Source organism: Myotis daubentonii, chromosome 11 (assembly GCF_963259705.1).
Source record: "Myotis daubentonii chromosome 11, mMyoDau2.1, whole genome shotgun sequence".
Taxonomy (NCBI): domain Eukaryota; kingdom Metazoa; phylum Chordata; class Mammalia; order Chiroptera; family Vespertilionidae; genus Myotis; species Myotis daubentonii.
Genome location: NC_081850.1, coordinates 51,361,590 through 51,385,659, shown reverse-complemented (window position 1 = coordinate 51,385,659; position 24,070 = coordinate 51,361,590). Strand labels below are relative to the sequence as shown.

The following is a 24,070-nucleotide window of genomic DNA, read 5'->3' as shown; positions in this document are numbered from 1 at the left end:
CCTCATCTGAGTGGGTGGGACCCAGGGCGGCTTCCCCAGTATAGGGTAGGGGCGGGGTTCGCCCCAAGGGGCGTGGCCGGAAGGCCGGGGCGGGACGGGGCGGGGCGGGACCGGGAGTAGCCCCGCCTGGTTGCACGGATCGGTGCTCAGCTCCCACCGCTGGGCAGGCGACAAGTGCGGGTCTGGCGGAGCGCGGTGGCGCGCGGAGACCGAGGGGCGACCGCGGGCGGCAGGGCCCCCGGCGGCGCGCCACTCGGCCGGGCCGGGAGTCGCGTCAGTCGGTGTTCCCGGCCGAGCGCGGTCCGCCTCCCTCTCAGCGCTCATCCGGCCTGAGGGCGGCCAGAGGGCATGTGGGACCCCACAAGGGCGCCGCCGCCGGTGCTCGCGGGCCGCGGGTGAAGAGGAGAGTACGGCCTCACTCAGCCCGGAGCAGAGAGGTGGCCCGGAGCGAAGAGGAGGTGCTGAGCGAAGAGGAGATGCTGAGCGAACAGGTGGCCCGTAATGAACAGTTAGTCGGGAGCAAAGAGGTGGTCCGGAGCGAAGCGGTGACCGAGAACGAAGCGGTGACCGAGAGCGAAGAGGCGGCCCCGACCGAAGAAGTGGCCCAGAATGAAGAAATGGCGGCAGCCGGACTCAGCGTGACCGTCACCCACAGTGAGCACGGGCGGCCGGGTGGGCCCCGTCCGGGCCAGGAAACTCCGGCAGGGCCTGTGTGTGTGGCCACGGGTCCTCCGGAAGCGCGTGTCCTGGTGTTTGTCCGGGCGTCCGGAAGCGTGGGTTTGTGTCCGCGGGGCCGGTGTTTGTGCGGGTCTTGTGGCAGCACACCTTTCTCTGTGGCGCAGCATTTTGTTTCAGGTCATTTGTTTGATCTTCGCCTGCGTGCTCCACGTCGTGGCCCCGGCTGTACGTGTTCATGTGTGGCCGGCACAGTTATGGTGGGTCTTTGTGTCAGGCTTGTATTTGGCCATGTGTATGGCTGCTGTGTGACTCGTGTACACTGTTTGCGTGGGCCGTGGGTCCAGGCATACCCTCTGGGCACCCTTTGGGTCTGTCTACTGCTGGGGTTGACACCGAACTACACCGTGAATTCACGGGCGAGCCGAGTCCAGGACCAACCGTGGGAGACCCCAGGGCCTCCGATCTGAAGACCAGGATGGCGGATCCTGCAGTTTTGAGTGATCCTGGGATGTCTCCTATCTAGGCGCCTAGCTGTTCTCTGTGAAGGAGAGTTGCTAACACCCGTCCCAGCCCTAGCTGGTTTGGCTGAGTGGATAGAGTGTTGGCCTGTGGACTGAAGAGTCCCAGCCCGGGAGGCTGGCTCCATCCCCAGCAGGGGGCGTGCAGGAGGCAGCCCATCAATGGTTCTCTCTCAGCATTGATGTTTCTCTCTCTTTCCCTCTCTCTTCATCTCTGAAATCAATGGAAATATATTAAAAAACAATAACACACCTGTCCCATTGACTTCCAGTCTGTTGAGCAGGCTCAAGGCTTAGCCTGGTGCATGGTAAACAGACTACCTCCTACTGCCCACATACCTGAAAGAGAATTGGCACCTCTGCTCCAAAAAGAAATTTTCTGCTCTTTTTGAGTTTATTCACTCATTTGTCTTTTTTGTTTTGTTTTGTTTTGTTTTTTGTTAATCTTCACTTGAGGCTATTTTTTCCATTGCTTTTATGAGAGTGGAAGGGAGAGAGGGAGGGAAGGAGAGAGAGAGAAACATTGATGTGAGAGACACATGGATGGGTTGCCTCCAGCACCCTGGCACACAGGAAACGGAGAGTGAACCTGCAACCCAGGTACATGCCCTTGACCAGCACTTGACCCACTGACCCACACCGGCCAGGGCTCATTCTTCTGTTTACTGAGCACCAACCATGTATGTGTCCAGGTGTGCCCAGTGGGAGAGACTTGGAGGGAAAAGAGTCCCTTGTCCGTTATAGCAAAGAAGACAAAGGCCAGTACAATACAGACTAAGGGCAGTCAGGCCACAGGAGGCAGATGGCTTGTGATAAAAAGCATGGACCTTGGTATCAGATCAGATGTCAAGTACTGACTCCACAGTTGGGTCTCTATAGACAGGTCCTAACTGGACTGACTCACAGTTTACTTACCTGTGAAATGGGGCATAATAGGTAGTACCTACTTCATAGAGGTGTTCTGAGGATTAAGTAAGATAATGCATGAAATGAGACTGGTCAGCCCCTTGTGCATGTTAAGTACTCAGATATTAGCTGATATCACTAATATTGTTAGTTATAACAGTGGAAACAAATCCTTGAGCAGGTCACCAGAAGCTGGACAAATGGGGGAGGGCTGATTGGAGTAGGGGGCATATGAATTGGGCTTTGAAGGCTGAAGGCTGGCTACATAAATATAATGAAGTGTCAGCCTATATTGGTTCATGTGGAAAATTTTTCTTAATTGAACCCTTTTCTCTCTCCTCAGGCAATGAGAAGCACGACCTTCATGTTACCCCGCAACAGGGCAGTAGTGAACCAATTGTCCAAGATCTAGCCCAGGTTGTTGAAGAGGCCACAGGAGTCCCGCTACCTTTTCAGAAACTCATATTTAAGGGTAGGCATTTCTCTTCCAGCTTTGAGCCCTTATGGCTAAATGACCTATTTATAATTGCTTAATCATATCTAATGGTAGCTCATAGCTTTCAAAATTGGACAATTCTTATTTGCTGTTTATTCATTTATTTCTTCAGCAAATATTTATTGAGGACCTACTATGTACTGGACACTTCCAAACATTTGGACAGGTATAAGATTTGAAGTCACAAGAGGTTGGCAGAAATCTTACCATTTTTAAAAAAAAAAATTATTTCTTTATTGATTTCAGAGAGGAAGGGAAAGGGAGAGAGAGATAGAAACATCAACGATGAGAGAGAATCATCGATCGGCTGCCTCCTGCACACCCCCTACTGAAGATCAAGCCCACAACCCAGGCATGTACCCTTGGCTAGAACCGAACCTGGAACCCTTCAGTCCTCAGGCTCACGCTCTATCCACTGAGCCATGCCAGCCAGGGCGAAACCTTACCATTTTTAATGAAGTCTTCCCTGGCTAAGTTATATCCTCTTCCCATTGTATGTTAACATGGCACTCCCTACCACTTCGACATAACTTATATTGAAGTTATTATTAAATAATTGTTTTTGTAGTTGCTGAATATCTGATTTCTCTGTTAGAATAACAAACTCTGTGAGGGCAGAGAAACTGCTGTGTGTCCAACGCTCAGCATAGTGCTGACACAGAGGGGGTTGAATGAACACACCAGGAGCCTGGCTGTGGCAGGCCCAGTGGGGAATGCTGATTTCTGCCAGACCTACCCACTCCACACCTCCCCCCTCTGTCTTCCCATTCTCATGGTTACCCATTATTTTGCTATCTGATGGGGCCAAATTTATCTCATTTGGTGCCAGTTACAAAGAATTTAGTGATGGGAAGTACTTGTATTTATACTTCACAGTGTAACTCCTTGTTTTTTATTTTAAAAACATTTTGCTTTAGAATTATAAAGGGAATAGAAATTCATGTTTCAAAATACAGAAAGCACAAAGAAGAAATGCCCTCCTGGCTAAAACCTCTCATAACATTTTAGCATATTTCTGTTCAGCCTTTTATTTTGTTTGTTTGTTCTGGCTTCCAGAAGTGTGGGTTCTTGTTTGTGGACTTTTTTTTTTTTTAAGTTGAAAAAACTAGGCTTATATTGGTTATACATTTTTTATAACATTTTTTTCTTATAACACTGGGTTATCAACATTCATTGTGGCCTTGAAGTTTCTTTTAAAAAATGAGCTTTAATGCCTACAAAATCTCCTATTGTACTGATGTATAGTTCATCACCCCCTATTCCTGAATTTTTGGCTCTTTCCTGTTTCTCTCTATATCAGTGGTTCTCAACCTTCCTAATGCCGCGACCCATTAATACAGTTCCTCATGTTGTGGTGACCCCCAATTTGATTGTTACAAGTTGAACATAATTAAAGCATAGTGATTAATCACAAAAACAATATGTAATTATGTATGTGTTTTCTGATGGTCTTAGGCGACCCCTGTGAAAGGGTCATTCAACCCCCAAAGGAGTCGCAACCCACAGGTTGAGAACCGCTGCTCCATATGAATAAGGTTGCACTAAAAATTACTGTAAAGTGTTATTGTGCAGGCACACATCCAGTTATTTGTTTACAGTAATAGCTGAAGTGAAATTACTGAGTCAAGACATGTGGTTCTAGAAAGATCACACCAACTTATCCTCTTCCCATAAGTGAACACACTTGTCTCTCTCCTGTACCCTTGCTGAAATCTGTTTTCAATGCTGTGCAATTGTTACAACTTGGCAGTCTTTTCTTCTCTTCAGGACAGTCTCTGAAGGAAATGGAGAAGCCATTGTCTGCAGTTGGAATACAAAATGGTTGCCGGGTCATGTTAATTGGGAAAAAGGTAAATTACTTTTTCTACCAGAACACAACCAAATCAAATGCTAAGGCCTTTTATGCATATTTCGGTGTAGAAGGCAAAATTGGGGACCTAGGTGCTGCATTGGTGAAGCACTCTCTAAACAAATGTAGTCTCCATTTGTGTGATGGGTTTACCAGTTTTTTTGTTCTCATGCCCTCTGGCTTCTGTTGGTTAGGGGTCTCACTCTGAAAGTCTGGAGCAGCTGTGCTGCCTCAATAACATAACTTTTGTGTTGGTGGTAGAACCTCAGTCTGGTTATAAGGTGCCTAAGACAGGCCTTACTTGGAGGGGATTTGCAAAGAACAATTTGTTAAGCCTGGAGATTTAAAAAATAAATACAAGTTTTAGGCTCTCTCCTTTTAACCACCCTTTTTACTAAAATCTCCCATTGGGTAAAAAACTGGCCAGAAAGAAAGGTTCAGACTAAAGAACTGAGGGAGAAAAAGAGCCAATTAGTGAAGGTGAGGACAATTGCCTGTTGGTGATGAGCGAGGGCCATGGCCAGCCCTGCATTGTGACACAGTGGAATTGTTGGTCACATGAAGTTCCCTTACTCTGAATGAGGTGGCTGACTCAGAGTGGAGAGAGGGTGAGATTAGCAAAGTAGAGGCAAAGAAAATCCCATCCAGACTTGGAACTGCTAGGAGACTGGCACTCAGGATTTCACCACTAAGTAGAATGTGAATAATTTGGAATAGTATAAAATCAGGAAGATATTGGCTCTGACTGCCAATTGTTTAGGTGAGAGAAGGGGAAATATTCTAGATTTCTTGCTCAAGGGTCCGAGAGAATGGTGATGGGTGGGCAGAACCCAAAGGTTGAGTTTGAAGAAGCTCTAGGACCCCTGATTGGAGCTGTCCTAGGGTTTGTAGAACCAAATCTGATTCAAATCTCAGCTCTACTTCTTTTGGGCTATGTTACCTTAGGTTACAACAACCTCAATTTTATCATTTAAAATAGTACCTACCTCATTGGGTTTTGATAAGGCTTAAAACAATCATTCAGGTAATGTGCTTGGGATAGTATCTGGCATAGAGGGAATGATAAATAAAGTATTCATCATTGTCATGTTGGTGGATGACATTTTGTAATTCTATTTAAAGGAATAGTAGAATTCCACCTATATAGAAATTCTGAATTCTTCACAGGTGTTCAAAATTTGTTCACTCTCCAGGGATCAGTCTGGCTATTGATGATCATCCCCAGGCTGAGGTTGAGTCTGGCTCTATTCTCTGAATCCAAATTGTCAGGACCTTGCCAGAATGTTTACCTAATACCTTCTCTCTACTCTAGACTCTTTTGTAGATTGAAAACTTAATGTATATCCTCTAATTTGCTTTCCAAGAAGCAACAGAGTTAAGACTTTCTTTTTGATGAGTGGTTTAGTCTGATTGTGGTAAAAAGAAATTTTTTCTGACAGGGGATAGTGTTTTTGGTAATTATTGGCTTTATTTTATTCTTAAACATTTTAGAACAGACCAGAGGAAGAAGTTGAACTAAAAAAGTTGAAAAGTTTGGAGAAGTCTGTGGAGAAGATAGCTGACCAACTGGAAGAGTTAAATAAAGAGCTTATTGGAATCCAGCAGGTACCTCTTTGTGGGCTTTGGCTTTGTACCTGCCCTAAGAACTTTCTTTTTTGGTGTGCCACAGAATTTTAATAATTAGTTTGTGTGTACCATGGGATAAAAAAGGTTGAAAATCTCTGGTCTAGTTTGTTATAAAGTGTTTAGCAAAGCAAAGGATATTTTGTTGATTCATAGAAGGTACAAGTTGAGTGGATCTTAGTTGGGTGGTCATCCATCCAATTCAATTTCTTATATTAAGAGATGGTTTCTTATATTAGAAACCAAGTAAGGATTAGAAACAGTCCCAAACCACATATTTGTCTTTGACTTCCACATTTTATAACTTTAATGGATGTATGGTTATGTTTTAATTACAACGTAATACATGCTGATTGTATATAACTTTTAAATTAACATATGAACACTAATATGGAAAATAGAAATTACCTGTAAGGCCCCAACTCAAAGATAACCATTACTAAAGACTGGAATTTACTTTTCCATCCTTAAGAAAATATTTGATATGGTGTTATGTACACTTTGTAAATTGTTTTTTTATTGGATAAAAATGTTGAACATTTTCTGTCATTAAAAATGACCATACTTTTAAAAACTTACACAGCATGGTTTACTTAACCATTTCTCTATTGTTTATCACCTAATGTTCTTTTTTTTTTTTTTTTTGGTCCTTCCAACTTTTTAATATATACATTTTCAAACATACAGAAAAGTTGAAAAAATGAGCAGAATGAATGAACATCTGTACATTCCCTACTTAGATTTAACCATTCAAAGCATTTTGCCATGTGTATTAGTTTGCTTAGGATGGCTTAAACAGTAGAAATTTATTTTCTCACAGTTCTGGAGGCTGGAAGTTCAAGATCAAGGTGTGTGCAGGGCTGGTTTCTTCTGAGGCCTCCCTCTGACAAGAAATAATCCAAGTTCAGTACCACTCATACTGGAAAGCAGCCTTCCCAGGACCAGGAGTCTGCCCTCCAATTCTAACAAACCAGTGCTCTCTTTATGCACCATGGCAACTTCTTTGTTGTATCATCTCCCATTTCTATGAATTTTATTATCATTGGCTCAACTCACAGTTCCCGGGGGACAGGAGTTGGCATGGCTGAGCTAACTTCTCTGCTTAGGGTTTCACAAAGTTGAAATCAAGATGTCAACTGAGCTGTATTTCTTTCTGGACCTCAGGGTCCTGTTTTTAAGTGCCTGTGGCTGTGTCTGAATTCAGTTCCTTTTGTAGTTGTAGGGCTGAGAAGCCCATTTCTGCGTTGATCATAAGCCAGGGGCTGCTTTCAGCTCCCAGAGGCCACCCACATTCCTTGCCCCCTTCATCCTCAAGTCAGCTTTGGAGAACTCACTACATCAAATTCCTCTCCTGTTTCAAATACCCGATTTCCTCCTATCTCCTAATGTTCTTTTGCCATTTTTCATAATGCTTCTTTGAAATCTTTAGACATAAATCTGTTTTGACTACGTATTTCTGATAGAATAAATTTTTTAGTTGAAATTGTTGCCTAATGTTTACTACATGTTGTCAAATCTGCATCTGTAACTCTCGGCTTTGATAAACATCTTCAGAGATCCCTGTTGTCACCAACTAACTGGTCATTTGGCCAAGCAATGTGAATAAACAGCAAGACAATTTAATAAAAATAATGTAAATGCTGCCATTTGTTAGCATGTTTGTGTCAGGAATTATATTAAGGGTCTACATATATACCTCTTTATCCTCACAGTAACCCTATGGGGTGTGGGTATCATAACCCCCATTTAATATATTTTATTGATTTTTTACAGAGAGGAAGGGAGAGAGATAGTTAGAATCATCGATGAGAGAGAAACACCGATCAGCTGCCTCCTGCACACCCCCTGCTGGGGATGTGCCCGCAACCATGGTACATGCCCTTGACTGGAATCGAACCTGGGACCCTTCAGTCCACAGGCCGACGCTCTATCCACTGAGCCAAACCGGTCAGGGCTAACCCCTGTGCTCTTAATGTCTGGCTCTTGTGTGTAGGTATACTCCTGTGGCTTCGCTAAAGCGAGGCCTCAGGAGGCCTTTGCAGCCCCAGTGGTTTATTTTAGAGTGGCCTGTTATAGTGTTTAGGGTGGCCCAGGGCCAGCTTTCATTTTTCCCCAAGAGATGAAGTTGTGGGTCTGAGGTCTGGCCCAGCCTATTGGGAGGAATATGGATTCAAAGTGTGGCTCCTTCATCAGTACCTCAGCTTGGCGTTTTTCATCAGCTTCAAGGAATCCTTGAAAAAATGCATTATTTCTCCACAGGGTTTTCTGGCCAAGGATTTGCAAGCTGAAGCCCTCTGCAAACTCGATAGGAAAGTAAAAGCCACAATCGAGCAGTTTATGAAGATCTTGGAGGAGATTGATGCACTAGTAAGTAAATATTAACCTGAGAAGAACTAGTTTCCTTTGACTATATTTCAGCCAGTTTCACTCTTTCAGTAATGAGGCCTTATTGTCTGAGGATGTTGAGCACCTGCTGTATGCGAGATACTGCTAGGTCTTACGTGAATACACAGAAAGATAAGACAATTCCTGATTTCTAACCACCCACATCCCACCAGCATAGGGCTTCTCGAATTTTTATTAACATGTGCTAGTAGCACCTAATCCTCATGAAGCTTGGATCCAAATGGTCTATGGTCTCATGGTCAGAGAGAAACAGGGCTTCACTCTCCTGATACTCATGTGACTGATATTCCACTGAGCTCATTACTTGTACAGAATTCAATCAGATCCAGTTCTTATGAGGCTGTTGGGAATCATTGACACCACTTTCCCTTTTACAGATGATAATAAATTAAATGATATTTTTAGCCTGATGCCTCATTCTTGAGGGTGAACTACTCTGCTTGGGATTTGAGGATGGGGTAATAAGGAGGGGGCTTATAAAAAAGAAGCAAAAGGTGCTTTCCTTGCCACAGTGAGCTCATGGTATGGCCACAACACAGTATCCATACATAGGAAACAGTGAAAGAACAAAGTCCACATTACAGATCAGTTTCTATGGCCCAGACACAGAACAAAGGGAGCCTTTATAGGGGCAAGAGCCATGGAAGGGTCATGTAGGATGTCGACCCAGAAAAATTATTCCTGAAATTCATGTCTCATTCCCATTGGTGACCCATGACCTACTTGGTGTACTATGGATATGTCTGATGTGTTCTTACATCATTTTTACTGAATTATTTATGTGTCAACTTATTCTTCCATAGGTTCTGCCAGAAAATTTCAAAGACAGTAGACTGAAAAGGAAGGGTTTGGTGAAAAGGGTTCAGGTGAGTTGTGTGGTAGAGCATTACACAGTGTAAAGCAAGCATGTCAAACTTGCAGGCTGCAATGCCTCGTTTATTTGGCCCATGTTAGCCTTTGAGTTTGACATGTGTGGTATAAAGGGTTGGTGTATGTGTTTATCTGTTCAAAGAAGGATATAGTAGAAGTTGCGTGGCTTTTTTTTTTGGTTGGTATTCAGCATGAACCCAGAATATAAGAGAATTGCTCCTTTCATGTCCCTGTAATTATGTTTGAATTTAAACTGATTGGGAAGGAAGATCACTGGAGAGCAGATGGGCTGACACCTTGTACAGTTCTAGGAGGCACCATTCATATGTACAGTGTACCCCTGAAATTGTGCAGTTGCAGTGTCAAGGCTTCCTTTTGGTGGTTATGGGCCTAGAGAATTGTCAGAACCCTGGTACTGCTCTTCCCTCTACCTCCCTATCCTTTTACTTTGGAGCCCAGGCACTCCCTGCGCAGCCTGTTTCAGCATGAGCCAGTCACCCATAGGTTCTCCAGAATAGTTGAGCACAGAGCTTTGGGGTTGGCTAACTCTGGGTGGACCCTCACTGCCCTGCATTGATCTTTCAGGCACTCCTAGCTGAGTGCGACACAGTGGAGCAGAACATCTGCCAGGAGGCAGAGCAGCTGCAATCCACAAACTTGGCCCTGGCCAAATGAGGAGAGGCGGAGAGAGGCTGTGCTGCCCTGAAGAACAGTGCCACCAGCTCTGCCCTCTGCAACAGGAGTTACCTGACTTCTCCAAGGCTGCTGGGTCACTTGACCAATTGCCAGTTTTCTTTCTCCTACACCTTGGCATATTTTCCTGCTTAAAATCCTCCATTGGCTACACCTGCTCTCAATGAACAAGTACTGTGTTTATAATCTTAAATAGAGCTCTTGTTTGTTTTCTTATTCTGCCTCTGTGTGGCTGTGCTGTCCAGCAGCCCACCTTATCTTGGGAGGGCCCAAATCTTCCCATGTCTTTTGACCTTTGGGTGCTTTCGTTTGTCCACGGGGAGTTCAGATTTATAGGCCACCCTGGTCTTCAGATACATGCGGCCTTTTTGCCCTTGTGGTCCCATAGTCCCATAGATGTAAATCAGAATCATTTGGAGGTTGTATCTAGTCAGGAATGTTGGAAATAGCTTGGAGCAGGTTTTTGGCACACAGTAGTCCAAATATCCCTCATTGTGACCTAATTCTGGAATAGCTGGTTGGGTTGTTGGTTCACAGATTCTGTATTTACTTTCCAGTGAACCTGCACAGCCACGGGCCAGGAGATCTCAGGGGCCCATTCCTGGGGTGAGGCCTGGGGTTGATGTATGGGCTTCCTTGTCCCCTAGCAAATCTGTAGGAGGTTAGAACCCAGTGTTGACGGAGTCTCTGGTTCAAACCGGGTTAAAATCATGTCTTGGGAAGGGCATAGAGGGAAACGGAGTGAGTAAAGCAGGCAGATGGTGAAGACAGCCGTAAACTTCTCAGAAGTTCCTTCAACGGCATTTCTGTCCACTGTACTGTCCTGAGATCTATATTTCCTTCAAAGCTGTTCCTGTCCATTTTGTGGCCTTCCCTACCCCACCACCTATTGTTTTTTTAAACTATATACACATCAGCAATCAGAAGAGTGCTTAAACTATTTTTTTAGGGGAGAGAGAAAGAGAAACATTGTGTGAGAGAAACATTGATCGGTTGCCTCTCGTAAGCATCCTGTCTGGAAGATCAAGAGTGGCTCTGCAGGCTAGAACTCTTAAACTGATCAGCTGCTGTCACCCCATTTTTTCACACAGTGCTCAGGAGACAGGCTCCCAGTAGGCCACTCTGAGGCCAATCTTATTTGGCACACAGGGCATCACTGAAGTCCCAGGAACTTAGGACTGTGTGGGTGGGACTAGGACAAGGTGGTGTGGAGAGAACAAGTGCATGAAGCTCAGGGCCCAGCCCAGCCCACCACCAACTGTAATCAGAGCAATTCAGTACTTAACTGTTTTATGTAGTAGCTGTGTCACCTTAGGCCACAACATTCAATGAAAAGTTACTGTGTGCCAGGTAGTATTTTAAGTACTCTTGATATACTAGTCATTTAATCCTCATACAACCTAGGAGATAGATACTAATCCATGTTAGAGATGAGGAAACTGAGAGAGCTTAGGTAATTTGCTAAAGTCATAGAGTAAGTAACTAAGCCAGGACACCAAGCTGGGCAGTTTGATTCAGAGGCTATGCTCTTATCTCTACTGTGCTGCCTCCCAGTTAACACAGGGTTGTGTGTTCGCTCTTATTTTCTCTTCCTCTCCTTCCTTCCATGTTGGTCTTTCCACTTGCTCTCTGGTCCTCTCTGATTCATTCTCCACAGAGCATCGTGAGTGATGTAAAGTACAAATCTTTCCATGTCAGTCCCTGCTTAAAAACATCCAATGGCTTCCCTTTCCATCTCATGTCAGGCCACTCTCCTATTGGCTTCGTGTGGTCAGCCAGTCTGGTCTTCGTTCAGGTCCTCAGATGCTCTGTACCCTCTCCTGCCCCGGGGTCTTAGCACTCACCATTCCTCTGTTAGGACAGCTCCTTGCCACCCTTCCACCATTGCCACCCCTTTCCTAGGTAACTTCTATTTGTCCTTCAGAACTTAATGCCTCTTTCATGCACTGTCTGAGAACATATCAAGAACATCTCACAGCTTGTCATAACTTTTCTTTCACAGCAAGTATCATAGTCTCTGAAGGTTTATTTATGGGATTATCTAATTTAATATTTGCCTTTTATACTTGACTATAAGTTCCCTGGGTTAAGGAGCTTCTTTGTCTTGTTGATAGCATATTTCAAACACATTGTCTGGTTTTATAGTAGATGCTCAATAAATATTTGTAGAACAAATGTCAAACGCATTGGCATTTACAGTATTAACAGTCATCATTTAAGGGTTGAGCAAAGAGTCCCTAAGTCATGGGCTGTTTAGCAGATGTGCAGGGTGGTTACTGGGGCCTGGTCACACAGCCTTCCCTGCACAGACCTACCCATCCAGAGGGTATCTGCTTGTGAACAGGGAGAGAACATCCCTTCTCAGCTGCCCGCTTTCCTAGAACATGATCCGCCCTATCTCAGGGGAACAAATGGGGCTCTGTCATCCCATAAACTTCCATCAGCCTCACAGAATTATAAGATCCTCCACATGCTTAAACTTTGTGCCAAAAAAAAAAAAAAAAATCCTCCACATGCGGTCTATTTAGTCAACAATTCCTAATTATCCTTCATAACGTAAAGGTTACCTCCTCTTAGAATCCCTTTTTTATCTGGTGGTTAAGCTTCTTTTAGTTGAGAGAACCAGAAACATAATTTCAAAGACATTGTTGAAATGGAAATTTATTGACAGGATGTCAAGTTTTCCCATGTAACTGGAAGTTCAAGGACAGCTGGATTTCAGGAACTCAAACACTGCCTGGAATCGCTCTCCATATCTTCTTTGTATGTCAGCATCTTTCTCTCAATCCTGCTTCTTCCATGAAGTAGGAAACACATCTTACAGCTTTGCTGCCAGAGAGGAACCAAGTGTTTTCCTTGTTTCCAATTTGAAAAATCCTAAAGAATCTTTTGGCCAAATCAGCCATGGCCAGAGCAGCAGGGTCACATGACATAGATAGGGTCTTTAGGGGCCCACACTTATATTTTGGCGTGGTTTCCAGAGACAAGGCCACAGTTTCTACATCTGTAAAGTGGGAATTAGGTGCGTTTTCCATTGTGGTGCCTGGCACATTGCTCAGGCAGAATCTTTGTGATTCCTCGTTGTATGAGTGGAAGCCTGGGAGAGAAGGGTCACTGAGAAGCTCGGCTGAACTATATGCCACTTGAGTGTAAGACTTAGAGCAGAGACTTTTAAATGTCACAAATATCCATTCTGCTACAATAAGTAAACCTAGTTTTCAGCTTAGCACATGGCCAAACAGCTAAACACTATATTTCCCAGTCTCCTTGTGCTAGGATGGACAAGAGAAAACATCGTTTTAGCCAATGAGATGTAAATATTCTGTACATCTTAGGGGAAGCATCTTCAGAGGCAGTTTGCCATTTTTTCTTTTCTGAGGGCTGGAATGTAGACGAGATAGCTGGATTTGGAGCAGCTGTTTCTGACCTTGAGGTAGAAACTGATGAGGATGGCAGACTAATATAATAGGTCTATCTGAAAGAAATGAACTTCTGTTTAAGGCACGGTTATTTCAGCTTTTCTGTCTCTTACTGCCCAGATTCACTTTTGTTATTCATATGCAGGGGAACAGGAGTTTCTGTTGTCAGTAGCAGAGGAAGGGCCTGTAGATGGCCTCCCTGTCCCTATAACAGTTTCAAATCTGTCAGCGGCAATTCCTGCTGAGGTTCCCATTTCTGTGTCTCAGGGAATGTTAGTTCCTGCTTCCCTGCCCCCACTTTCCTCTGAAATGTGTGTGCTTTCCCACAGAATTTTCTGCCTTATCTGCCCTCACTAGAATAGGAATCAGTGTCCATGTGAAATGCTCCCATCTGGTCAGGCCCCTCTACACTCTTTTCCTTACCACCATTGTCAAGAGGTTCTCCCTGTAGGCTTTGGCCTAAAGAGGGGGTAGTTGACATATACTATAGGCTGGGGCCTCTATGGTCAGCTTTCTGAATGCTCTGTATTCCTGAGGGCCGTTGTATGAGTGCATGTGTGCTGTGTGCTGGGGTTGTGTCTAATGTCAGTGTGTTTAACAGCCAGTTGGAGTGGACGTTGGCCAAAAGAGAGCAGGTTCTGGAGTCATCCTGCTGTGGGTGGCCAGGGTGCAGGGGGACATCAAGGGCTTGAGGCAGCACCTGTTTCAACTGTTACAGACCTAGTTCAAAACTTTTATTTTTTTGTCTTGTTAATCCTCACCTGAGGCTATGTTTTCCATTGACTTTTAGAAAGAGTGGAAGGGACGGGGAGAGGCAGAGAGGGAAATATCGATGTGAGAGACTGGTTACCTCCCACAGTTACCAACCAGGCTGGGGATTGAGCTATAACCAAGGTATGTGCCCTTGACTAGAATCAAACCTGCAACCCTTCAGTCCAAGGGCCGACGCTCTAATCACTGAGAAAACCAGCCAGAGCTAGTTCAGTATTTTAACAAACAGTTCAGTTGTACTGTGTACACTACCTGAACATCAGCTGTGGTTGTGTGTTGGGGGGGGGGGGGGCGGAGACTTGGGGTGCTGCGTCAGCCAGGGAGAAAGCCATGAAGGGTTGTGGAACCCTCACAAAGGCTTCTGAAGCTGGGGCCATGCACCCGGATAGTTGCAGAGGGCATAGGTCTCACCTAGGTTCTTGGCCTTATTCAAACAGGAGCACTGAGCCGAGAGAGTGCTGAGGCCAGGGGCTGGCCTCTCAGAACCCTGACCTCAGAAAGGGATCTCTCGGGGGACACGTGACGGGGTTGAGGAGCACTGGAGCAATGGCAAGGACATCAGTTTCAGAGTATGGAGGGTGGGACCAGATCCACAACCTCTTCCCCAGAGTCCCCCAAAATACTGGCCCACTTGGCTGGGTTGGGCTGGATCTTTTATTTCATGTCACATCCTCTCCACTCCCACCACTGTTCTCCAGCCTGAAGCTTCATGGCTTACAAGGTTCCTGTGCGATCAGCATTTGCCATCCTTCACGATCTGGATGTCCTGTTTGGTTTTCCTAGGATCACAGGAGACAGGGATGAGGCCACCTCCTCAGGAACTATAATGCACCCTTCAGGGACCTTGGCGAAGTCCATTCAGACACCTGCTGAGCCCTACCACCCACTTAAGTGTACGGTGGAGGGCAGACCCCAGGGGTGCCTGGGCATCTCTCTATAGCTTTTCCTTCTTGCACACACTCCCCTGGGAGGTTTCAGCTTTCTAGGGTCTCAACCACCACAGCATACTGATGGCTGCAAACGTATCTCCAGCCCAGACTTTTGTCCTAAACTCTAGCCATATCTCCACTGGGATGTCCCAGAGGTTCAACTGTCCAGAGACATCATCACCCCACAAACCTGCTACATCCCTCTGTTTCTTACCTTGGCACATGGCACCACCAACCGCCCAAACCCACAAGTTAGAAACCAGCATGTTGTTTTTGCCTCTTCCTCCATCATCCCTCACATCCAATCTCACAGCTGTCACTTCTCCCCTGATATAATCCTGAGTGTTTAATCATGACCTAAGTTATATTGTCCTGCTGCTCTCTTGCACATCTGTCTAGTGCATTCTAGCTTCCAAAGACTTTCTTTTTTTCCATGATCTCACTTAGCTCTGGCAGCTCAAGTGTATTATTGGTGAAGACATGAGACTAAATGAGTGTTCAGATATACCAAGGTCATATTTTGGTCCTGCCTCTCCAGACTCATTTCTTGCCTCTCTCCTGTTCTCTTTTAAATTTTCTACTCCAGCATATCCAACTTCTTATATTTCCTCAAATATAAACTTTCCCTTCTAGATCATTCAAAAACTCATTTCTCTATTTAGAATTACCTTCCCTTGTTTCTTCATTTTCCTAGCTAATTTCTACTTACACCTCAAAGCTGGGAAGTCTTCCCTACCCTTGCCCTGTACCCGTAGAACCCTGTGTACTCCCATCCAAGCCTTTAGCATTCTATTCTGTAGTTAGCTAACAGTCAACGTGGCTTCCCCCTTAGACTGACTGACTGCCCCAGAAGGCCTATGATGCTGTCTAGCTTATGCTCTGTTGTTTCCTCAGTGTCTAGTACATAATAGGTGCTCAATAAATAATTGTTGACTGGATGAATTAATAATCAAATGAAGTCACCTAGTCAGGATCAGTGTCTTCACTCCCTATCTCTCACCAGCTGTGGCTTTCTGCTTAGAACCATGTGCATGAATTACACTTGTGCCCATTCTGTTAGGAGCAAATGTTGGGGGATTCTTCCTAGGTCAGGTGTGTGTGGAGGAGGAGGCAGGTCAAGTCTTGCTCCTTTCAGACTTGCATGCAGCAGAGATGGAGCCCCACACAAGCAAACACAGGGGAAGGTGGGGAGTGGACTTACATCCGGGCTAAGCAAAGATGGCATTCACTTTCATATGTGACCCCGTCAGTGCCGCAGACCAGGTTGGATGTCTGGGAACAGTCTGGCGACTCTGCCATATGCTCACAGTAGGGCTATCAGAGAGAAGACGGGAGGGAGGGCACTTAGGGATTCAGAGGCAGTGAGGGGAACCCAGGGCTCTGCTTATAGCCAGAGTGCATTGATCCTGCTGAGCCTGGGTGGGAGGATTTCACTGCTGGCAGGGGCTTGATGCCAGTTTGGGGACTTTGGCAAAGGGGCTGGGCCTGCTCAGTCTGGGAGGACTAATCCATGGAACACGGCTCGGGAAACCACCCTGGCCACCGTGGAGCCACGGGAGTTATCTGAGCAGGGGTGTAAAGGAAAACCAACGCTGGTTTTCCAGCATGGATGGGAGGGCTCCCTCCGCAGAGGGAAGGCCGGAACTGTAAGTGGCTGCCTTACCATTCTTGAGAAAACGAGCTTTTCTCCTGACACTGGCACTCCTGAAAGGCAAAACAGCAAGAATTAGGTGATGTCTGCTCTAAGCCCCCAGTCCAGGGATCTGAAGACTGCTTCAGAGGACCTGTTCCAGCCACTGGCCAACCTCGAATTCCTCACGGAAAGGCAGTGAGTCAGACTGGGGGGCTCCCAGAAAGCTGATGTGACCTTGGCTTACATGAACAGAGACAGAAAATCTAGAATTAAGAGCAGTCCAGCCTGTTGCTTATTAGTCAGATTCCACTGGAATTATGTCCCATCCTATGTAATAAAGAGCTAATGTGCTAATTAGACCAAACAGCAGAAAGACCATCTGGATGACCTTCCGGACGAAGCCAGGGCTGCAAGGGCCAAGGCAGCCGGGGCTGCGAAGGCTGAGACAGCCGGGGCCAAGCCCTTGCACGAATTTCGTGCACCGGGCCTCTAGTGTAATAATAAAAATAACATTCTGTGCCAAGCGAGAATACATGATCTTACTACCCTTCATACCTCTCTCCTGCTGTGTAATGGAGGAACGGAGCTAGCAGTGGGTGCTGGGGTCTGCTGCCTAGAGCCCACCTGTGGGACTGACACCTTCATTTCCTCAGCTTCCAAGAGTATTGGCCATTCATAGTGAGACCCTTCCTAGGAATTACTCTCAGAGAATGGAGCTACCTCGCTCAAGGTCCCATCCCGTACCCAGGAACAGCCCACCTCCAATGACAGATTGATGCAGGTACAACAGCCCGAACCCCTCATCTCTGTTCAGAACAATGCTAAAGGGCCTCCCCAGCTCCAAGGCTCCCTGTAGGCTCATCAGAGTCAACGTCCCTCATCCCTCAAGGGTCTTAGCCCCATAAACCGCATGCAGATCTGAGTCTTTCGTGGGGAACTGGACCAACCTATAAAGGAGGCTCAGAGGTCAAGCAACACAGCTTGTTAGGGCAGAGCTGGGATTTGCACACAGGTCTGTCACTCCCTAACCTGGCTCTTCCCACACACACTGGTGTGTTCCATGGCCCCTCAAGGTCTGGATGAACTGCTTACAGGACCTGAGCAAATTGTGAGGTGACTGGTGAGTGTGACGGGTGGATGAGACAGGAGCCATGCCTAACACCACAGGTGGAAGGAAAGCGGTTTGTGTAGAGTGGAAAAGGGCAGGATGTTTCCTAAAATCTCTGAATGATTGTCTTGAGGCCAAGGGAGACCTCAACTTGCTAGGGCAGAGCCTGTCTGAGCAAGGAGGCTTCAGGTTTGGGTTCCGGAATGTTCTCTCGGTGGGAGTTATGCCCCAATGAAGGGGGCTGTCTCCAGAAGTGGAAAGTTCTCCATCAATAGAGGATTACAAGGCACTGGTTTTAGCTCCGCCTGGGAATGCTATTACAAGAGATTTCCAAGGTAGAGAGGAAAACGGGAACTGAGACAGTGACCTCTGCTGTGCTGTTCACACCTGATGTTGTCAAAATGCAAACCTAGCCTTGTCACCACACTGCCCCAACCCCATCCATGTCATAATTTCTAAAACTGGAAATTACCAAATGTCCTGCAACAGGAGAGCGGATAGACTATGACACACACATACAGTGAGATACAACTCAGCCATAAAAATGAGCAAACAACCCTGGCCGGTTTGGCTCGCTGGGTGGAGCGTCGGCCTGGGGACTGGGGGGGGTCCCGGGTTCGATTCCGGTCAGGGGCATGTGCCTTGGTTGTGGGCACATCCCCAGTGGGGAGTGTGCAGGAGGCAGCTGCTCGATGCTTCTCTCTCATCGATGTTTCTAACTATCTCTCTCCCTTCCTCTCTGTAAAATATCAATAAAATATATTTAAAAAAATGAGCAAACAACTGATAATGTGACAACATGGCTAAATCTCAACAACATGCTGAGCCAAAGAAGCCAGGTACAAAAGACTACATACTGTGTGGAGGGGCACCTTGGGCCAAGGTCAAGGGCAGACTGGAGGAATAAATGCAACTTAAGTGACGTGCTAGAACAGGCCAAACAAATCTATGGTGGAATACAGAGCAGCGGTTGCCTCTGGGAAAGGGGTGGGAGTGGGGATGACTGACACGGAAATTTCTGGGGTGACAGAAATATTCTGTATCTTGATAGAGGTCTGGGTTACACATTTATATGCACTGTCAACTTTCATTGAATTTTGTGCCTTCCATGGTAACTATTAGGGGACAAAAAAAAAAAAAAACATTAAAAAAAATATAAAGCCCTTCCATGGCTGCCTGTCAGGATCACTAAGCTCCTTCATTTTATGTTTAGGGCACTGCATGAGCTGCTCCCAAACTTCACCCTGGACTCACTTCCTAGTACACACACCTCCATGTTCCTACACTCGCAGCCTACTCTTCCTAGAACAGGCTCTACTTTGGCTCATAGTGTGGCCTCTGCCGGAAATGTCCTTATTCCCCTTCTCCTATTGTCTCATACCCTTTTCTCAAGGCTCAGATGTACCTTCCCTGATGTCCTCCAGGGTTTCCTGAGCAGGCCTGGATTTAGGCTTCAGTTTTAGTTTGTTTGGGCTGCTATAACAAAAATCCCACAAACTAGGTGTCTTAGAAACAAAACAAACATTTGGGGAGCATTTGAGATCTTGCTCCCAGTATATGCCATCAGTTTGGCTCAAATAAATTCTTATTAAAAATAAAAAATAGCCCGCTGCTGTAGCTCAGGGGTGGAGCATCAACCCAGGAACCAAGAGGCCACCGGTTCACCGGTTTGATTCCCAGTGAGGGCACATACCCAGGGGTTGCAGACTCGATCCCCTGGGGGAGGGGGCGCGTGGGGGAGCACAGGAGGCAGCCGATCAATGATGTTTCTCTCTCAATGATGTTTCTGTCTCTATCCCTCTCTCAAAAAAAAAAAAATCAATTAAAAAACATTTTAAAAATAATTAAAAATAAAAACATATTTATTTATCCCAGTTCTGAATGTGGGAAGTTCAAAGTCATGGTGTCCGCAGGTTTGGTGTCTGGTAAGGGCCCTCTTCCTGCCTCATAGCCTGTGCCTTTTTGCTATGTCCTTAATGGTGAAATGGTGTAGGCAGCTCTCGGGGGCCTCTTTTATAAGGGGACTAATCCCATTCATGAGGGTTCCGACCTCATGACCTGCTTTCTGGTCACTTGGGGATTGGGATTTCAGCATATGAATGTGGGGGGCCACCATCATCCAGACCATAGCAGCAGCTTTCATGCCACCATGTGCTGTCCCACTGGGTCACTCCTGTCTTCCTATGGGCCTGAGTTCCTTAGGGCTCCCCTTGCCTCTGCCTCCGAGTGTCAATGCCCCCACACAGCGAGTGTTCAGGAATTGGCCCCTAAAGTGTATTGTGGGGAAGAGTTCAAAACCCTGTGGTGTCAGAGTTTCTTCCTGGAGGATGTGAGAAGAAGTTGTATTTACCCCAGGCTGCCCTGGACTTGGGCCCAAGAGATCCCCTTCTCACTCAGCCAAGGCAGGAATCTGAAATGGGCGCAAGGACTCCCTTCGGGGCAGGCCTCCTCATTGTTCCCACCAGGAGAAGTACTTGGGGAAAGGAAGCCAGGCTGTGAGTGAGCAGGCTGTGCTGGGACAGAAGCCCCAGACCCATTCTCTGAGTCCCCAGCTGGGGAAATGTCTGTGGGACTGGCCATGAGGTCGATGGCCTTGACGTCCTCCCGGGCCTTGCCCTGTAACACCATGGCTTTGTCTCCTTGCTTCCCCCTTCAGTCTTCTCAACAGCAACCAGAGTGATCCTTTTACAACATACCTGCTGAAAACTCTTCAGTACCCCCCATTTCACTCAGAGGAGGAGCCAAGTTCACATTGGCCTTCAAGGCCTCACGCACTATAGTTCCTGGTTGCCTCTATTATCTCCCCTGCCTCTCACGCCCCTCCAACTGCACTGGCCTCCTTGCAGTATCTCAAAGACTCCTACTTAGCCAAAACCGGTTTGGCTCGGTGGATAGAGCGTTGGCCTGCGGACTGAAGGGTCCCAGGTTCGATTCCGGTCGGGGGCATGTACCTTGGTTGCGGGCACATCCCTGGTGGGAGATGTGCAGGAGGCAGCTGATCGATGTTTCTCTCTCATTGATGTTTCTAACTCTCTATCTCTCTCTCTCTTCCTCTCTGTAAAAAAAAAAAAAAAAAAAAAAAAAAAAAAAAAAAAAAAAAAAAATCAATAAAATATATTAAAAAAAAAAAAAGACTCCTACTTCAGGGCCTTTGCACTGCCTGTTCCCTCTGCCTGGAACCTTCTTCTTTCAGATATTCACATGGCTCACTCCCTCACCTCCTTCAAGCTTTGGTCAAACATCAGCCTCTGAGGAAAAGTTCCCCTGATTTATCCTTACAACCCCATCCCAAACCCATCTCTCTGCCTCATATTTTATCACCTAACATACTGTTTAACATACATTGCACCTATCTTGTCTACTGTTTATTCTCTCCCATCACCCCCCCCCCCCCATTGGATTTAAGCTCACTGATATGTCTGAAGGGTCAAAAACAATGAGAACAAAGCCTTATAACACAACAGGTATGAGACTGCAGAGGTGCCGCAGGCTCTGAGGAGGCCCCATTCCAGCTGCACGTGTCCAATCCAGGGCAAATGCTCCCAGGAAGAGGGGGCTTCCATGTGCTCATATGGCTGCTCTCAGTCCCACAGCGATAGCCTGTCAGAATGGATGGAAGCTAAGAGCACCCAGGCCAGCCTTCCTTCCAGACCCACCAGCTTGCAACCAGCAGACGAGATAGGCCTGCTCCTTTCTGCCTCCCTGATCTCTAGCCCAGTAGTTGCTCAGTGCAGCTTTGAACTAGGACAACCTCCTACTTTACAGCTGGAGAAATGTAGGCCCAAGAGGGGAAAGGATTTTTACAATTCTAGGCCAGAATCAGAAACTGAACCCAGATTTCCTTTCTCCTAGCCCAGGGCTTTCCCCACGATGGTGGGAGGGGTGAAGAAAAAGTTATATGCAGCCTGGCCAGTGTTGCTCAGTGGTTGAGCATTGACCTATGAATCACAAGGTCATGGTTCGACTCCCAGTCAGGGTACATGCCTGGGTTGCGGGCTGGATCACCAGTGTGGGTCATGCAGGAGGCGGCCGATCAATGATTCTCTGCCATCATTGATGTTTCTATCTCTCTCTCCCTCTCTATTCCTCTCTGAAATCAATAAAATGGATATTGTTTTTTTTTAAATTTTAAGTTATATGCAGAAAATTGAAGCCTCATAGAAGTGCTCCAGGCCCAGCCTCTGCCCCCACTCCAAGCTCACCTACCAATGCCAAGCCATAGAGAATCCAAGCTCTGCCCACTCACCTCTGTCCACAACGAGGAAGGCAGCCAAGGCCAGGGCGACCAGCCACAGACGGACGGCCATGCTGATCCTGGTTGGTGTGGGCTCAGCTAGTGAAGCCTGGGCCAGGGGAAGGATGGGGGCCTGTTTATAGTGCTGAGCCCTCCCCTTATCTTATCTGGGGCCAGATGGAGAGGCCAGGAGTGGCATCCTGAGTAATCTCTGCACCTTGGCATCCGGAAAGGGCTTTCTCTACGCAGAGATGCTGAGCTGAGGTGGGGTGGGACTGTGTTTATTGGGCTGGCAGATTTTCAAATTGAGGAAAAGTTGGACAACTCACAAAGTTGATGCCAGTCTGAGGGCTGGAGCAAGAGGGAAAGGGAAATTGGAAGTAGAAAGAGAAAAACAGAGAAACCAAGTCAGAAGAGAGAGAGAGAGAGAGAGAGAGAGAGAGAGAGAGAGAGAGAGAGAAGGCAGTTCAGAAAGAAAGAGGAAAAAGCAACTGGAAGGTGGCAGGAGGCAGAGAAAAGGGGCTGGAATGCCTCTACCAAAAAAAAAAAAAAAAAAAAAAAAGGAGACATATGTAATACTCTTTGTAATACTTTAAGCAATAAAACAATTTTAAAAAAAGAATTGTAAAAAAAAAAAATAAAAATAAAACAGCCTCAGTTTACCTGTGCACAAAATGGGGGTGATAATTCTGGCTCTGTCTACCTCATAGGGCTGCTGTGAAGATGAGAGTGTTGATAGCAGATGGGAAAATATTTTGCAGTGTATGAAATGAGCTATAAAGGTAAACAGAAGTTTACCTTTTCTTTTTTCTTTTTTTTAAAAATACATTTTATTGATTTTTTACAGAGAGGAAGGGAGAGAGATAGAGAGTTAGAAACATCAATCAGCTGCCTCCTGTACACCTCCTACTGGGGATGTGCCTGCAACCAAGGTACATGCCCTTGACCGGAATCGAACCTGGGACCTTTCAGTCCGCAGGCCAACGCTCTATCCACTGAGCCAAACCTGTTAGGGCTACCTTTTCTTTCTTTCTTTTTGCATCATATGAAGGCACAACTGACAGGGGGAAAGGACAAAATAAAACACTATAAGGGTTTAATGCAGACAAGATCAGTATCTAAAACTACCCCATATATATGCAATATTTATGAATGAGATATTTGGTTATCTGCTTTCAAAGAATTTCTGATTTATTAAAAGAATAACAAGCCCTGGCTTGTTTGGTTAGAGTGTCAGCCTGCATCCCAAAGGGGCGCAGATTCAATTCCTGGTCAAGGGCGTGTGCCTGGGTTTCAGGTTTGTTCCCCGCCCCTGGTTGAGCGGCAGAGAGGCAACCAGTTAATGTGTCTCTCACATCGATGTTTCCCTCTTTCTCTTCCCCTCTCTCTCTCTCTCTCTCTCTCTCTCTCTCTCCCTCCCTCCCTCCCTTCTACTTTCTAAAAAGCAATGGAAAAAACATCCTCAGGTGAGGCTTAACAACAACAACAAATGCCCAGCAGGTGTGGCTCAGTGGTTGAGTGTCAGCCCAGGAACCGAGAGATAACAATTCAAATCACAGTCAGGGCACAGGGCATATGCCCAGGTTGTGGGCTCAATCCCCAGTGGGGCACATTCAGGAGGCAGCTGATTGATTGATGTTTTTCTCTCATCCATGTTTCTATCTCTCTATCCCTTTCCCTTTTTCTCTAAAAATCAATAAAAACATATTAAAACAAATTTTAAGCCCACAAAATTTTATTTACATATTTGGATCAGTAATTTCCAGCTCCATCTGCAGATTAGATTTCCAATGGGAGAATTTAAAACTACAGAAGCTGGACCTCCCTCAAAAATATTTGAATCAAAATTTCAGCACTTAAAAAAACTTTTATTTAGGAAGATTTCAAGCTTACAGATAAATTGTGAGAATAGTTAAATTAGTCAATGGGGAGGATTC

The 24,070-nt window shown here is 46.0% G+C and overlaps 2 protein-coding genes and 1 long non-coding RNA gene across 3 annotated transcripts in view; 2 read left to right on the top strand and 1 right to left on the bottom strand.

Annotated features, from left to right (window-relative positions):
- Positions 1-74: 74 nt before the first annotated feature.
- Positions 75-18,613, top strand: BAG1 (BAG cochaperone 1; the record flags this gene model as incomplete). The annotated part of the gene is made up of 7 exons (XM_059656206.1): positions 75-654; positions 2,446-2,574; positions 4,366-4,448; positions 5,939-6,052; positions 8,330-8,437; positions 9,280-9,342; positions 9,932-18,613. Coding segments are annotated over 7 exons (1,167 nt in total), but the record flags the coding sequence as incomplete, so codon positions are not given.
- Positions 14,866-22,257, bottom strand: SPINK4 (serine peptidase inhibitor Kazal type 4). The gene is made up of 4 exons (XM_059657128.1): positions 22,146-22,257; positions 16,822-16,862; positions 16,360-16,472; positions 14,866-15,008 (listed from the first exon to the last, which is right to left on the bottom strand). Exons 1-4 carry the CDS (start codon positions 22,204-22,206, stop codon positions 14,963-14,965), a joined length of 261 nt encoding a protein of 86 aa, XP_059513111.1. The 5' UTR covers positions 22,207-22,257; the 3' UTR covers positions 14,866-14,962.
- The window catches only part of LOC132212070 (uncharacterized), a 15,906-nt gene continuing 12,870 nt past the window's right edge, over positions 21,035-24,070 (top strand). Inside the window, exon 1 of the long non-coding RNA XR_009447648.1 lies at positions 21,035-22,915. This is a non-coding gene — a long non-coding RNA (uncharacterized LOC132212070). The remainder of the gene's footprint in view (positions 22,916-24,070) is intronic.

What these genes read in the sequence shown, in the direction of transcription:
- SPINK4 (XM_059657128.1), bottom strand. Translation starts at nt 22,206, where the DNA reads ATGGCCGTCCGTCTGTGGCTGGTCGCCCTGGCCTTGGCTGCCTTCCTC. An exon ending in AGCTCGTTTTCTCAAGAATG is followed by an intron (nt 16,473 to 16,821) that starts GTAAGGCAGCCA and finishes TCTCTCTGATAG; the next exon opens with CCCTACTGTGAGCATATGGC. An exon ending in CATCTTTGCTTAGCCCGGAT is followed by an intron (nt 15,009 to 16,359) that starts GTAAGTCCACTC and finishes CTGTGATCCTAG; the next exon opens with GAAAACCAAACAGGACATCC.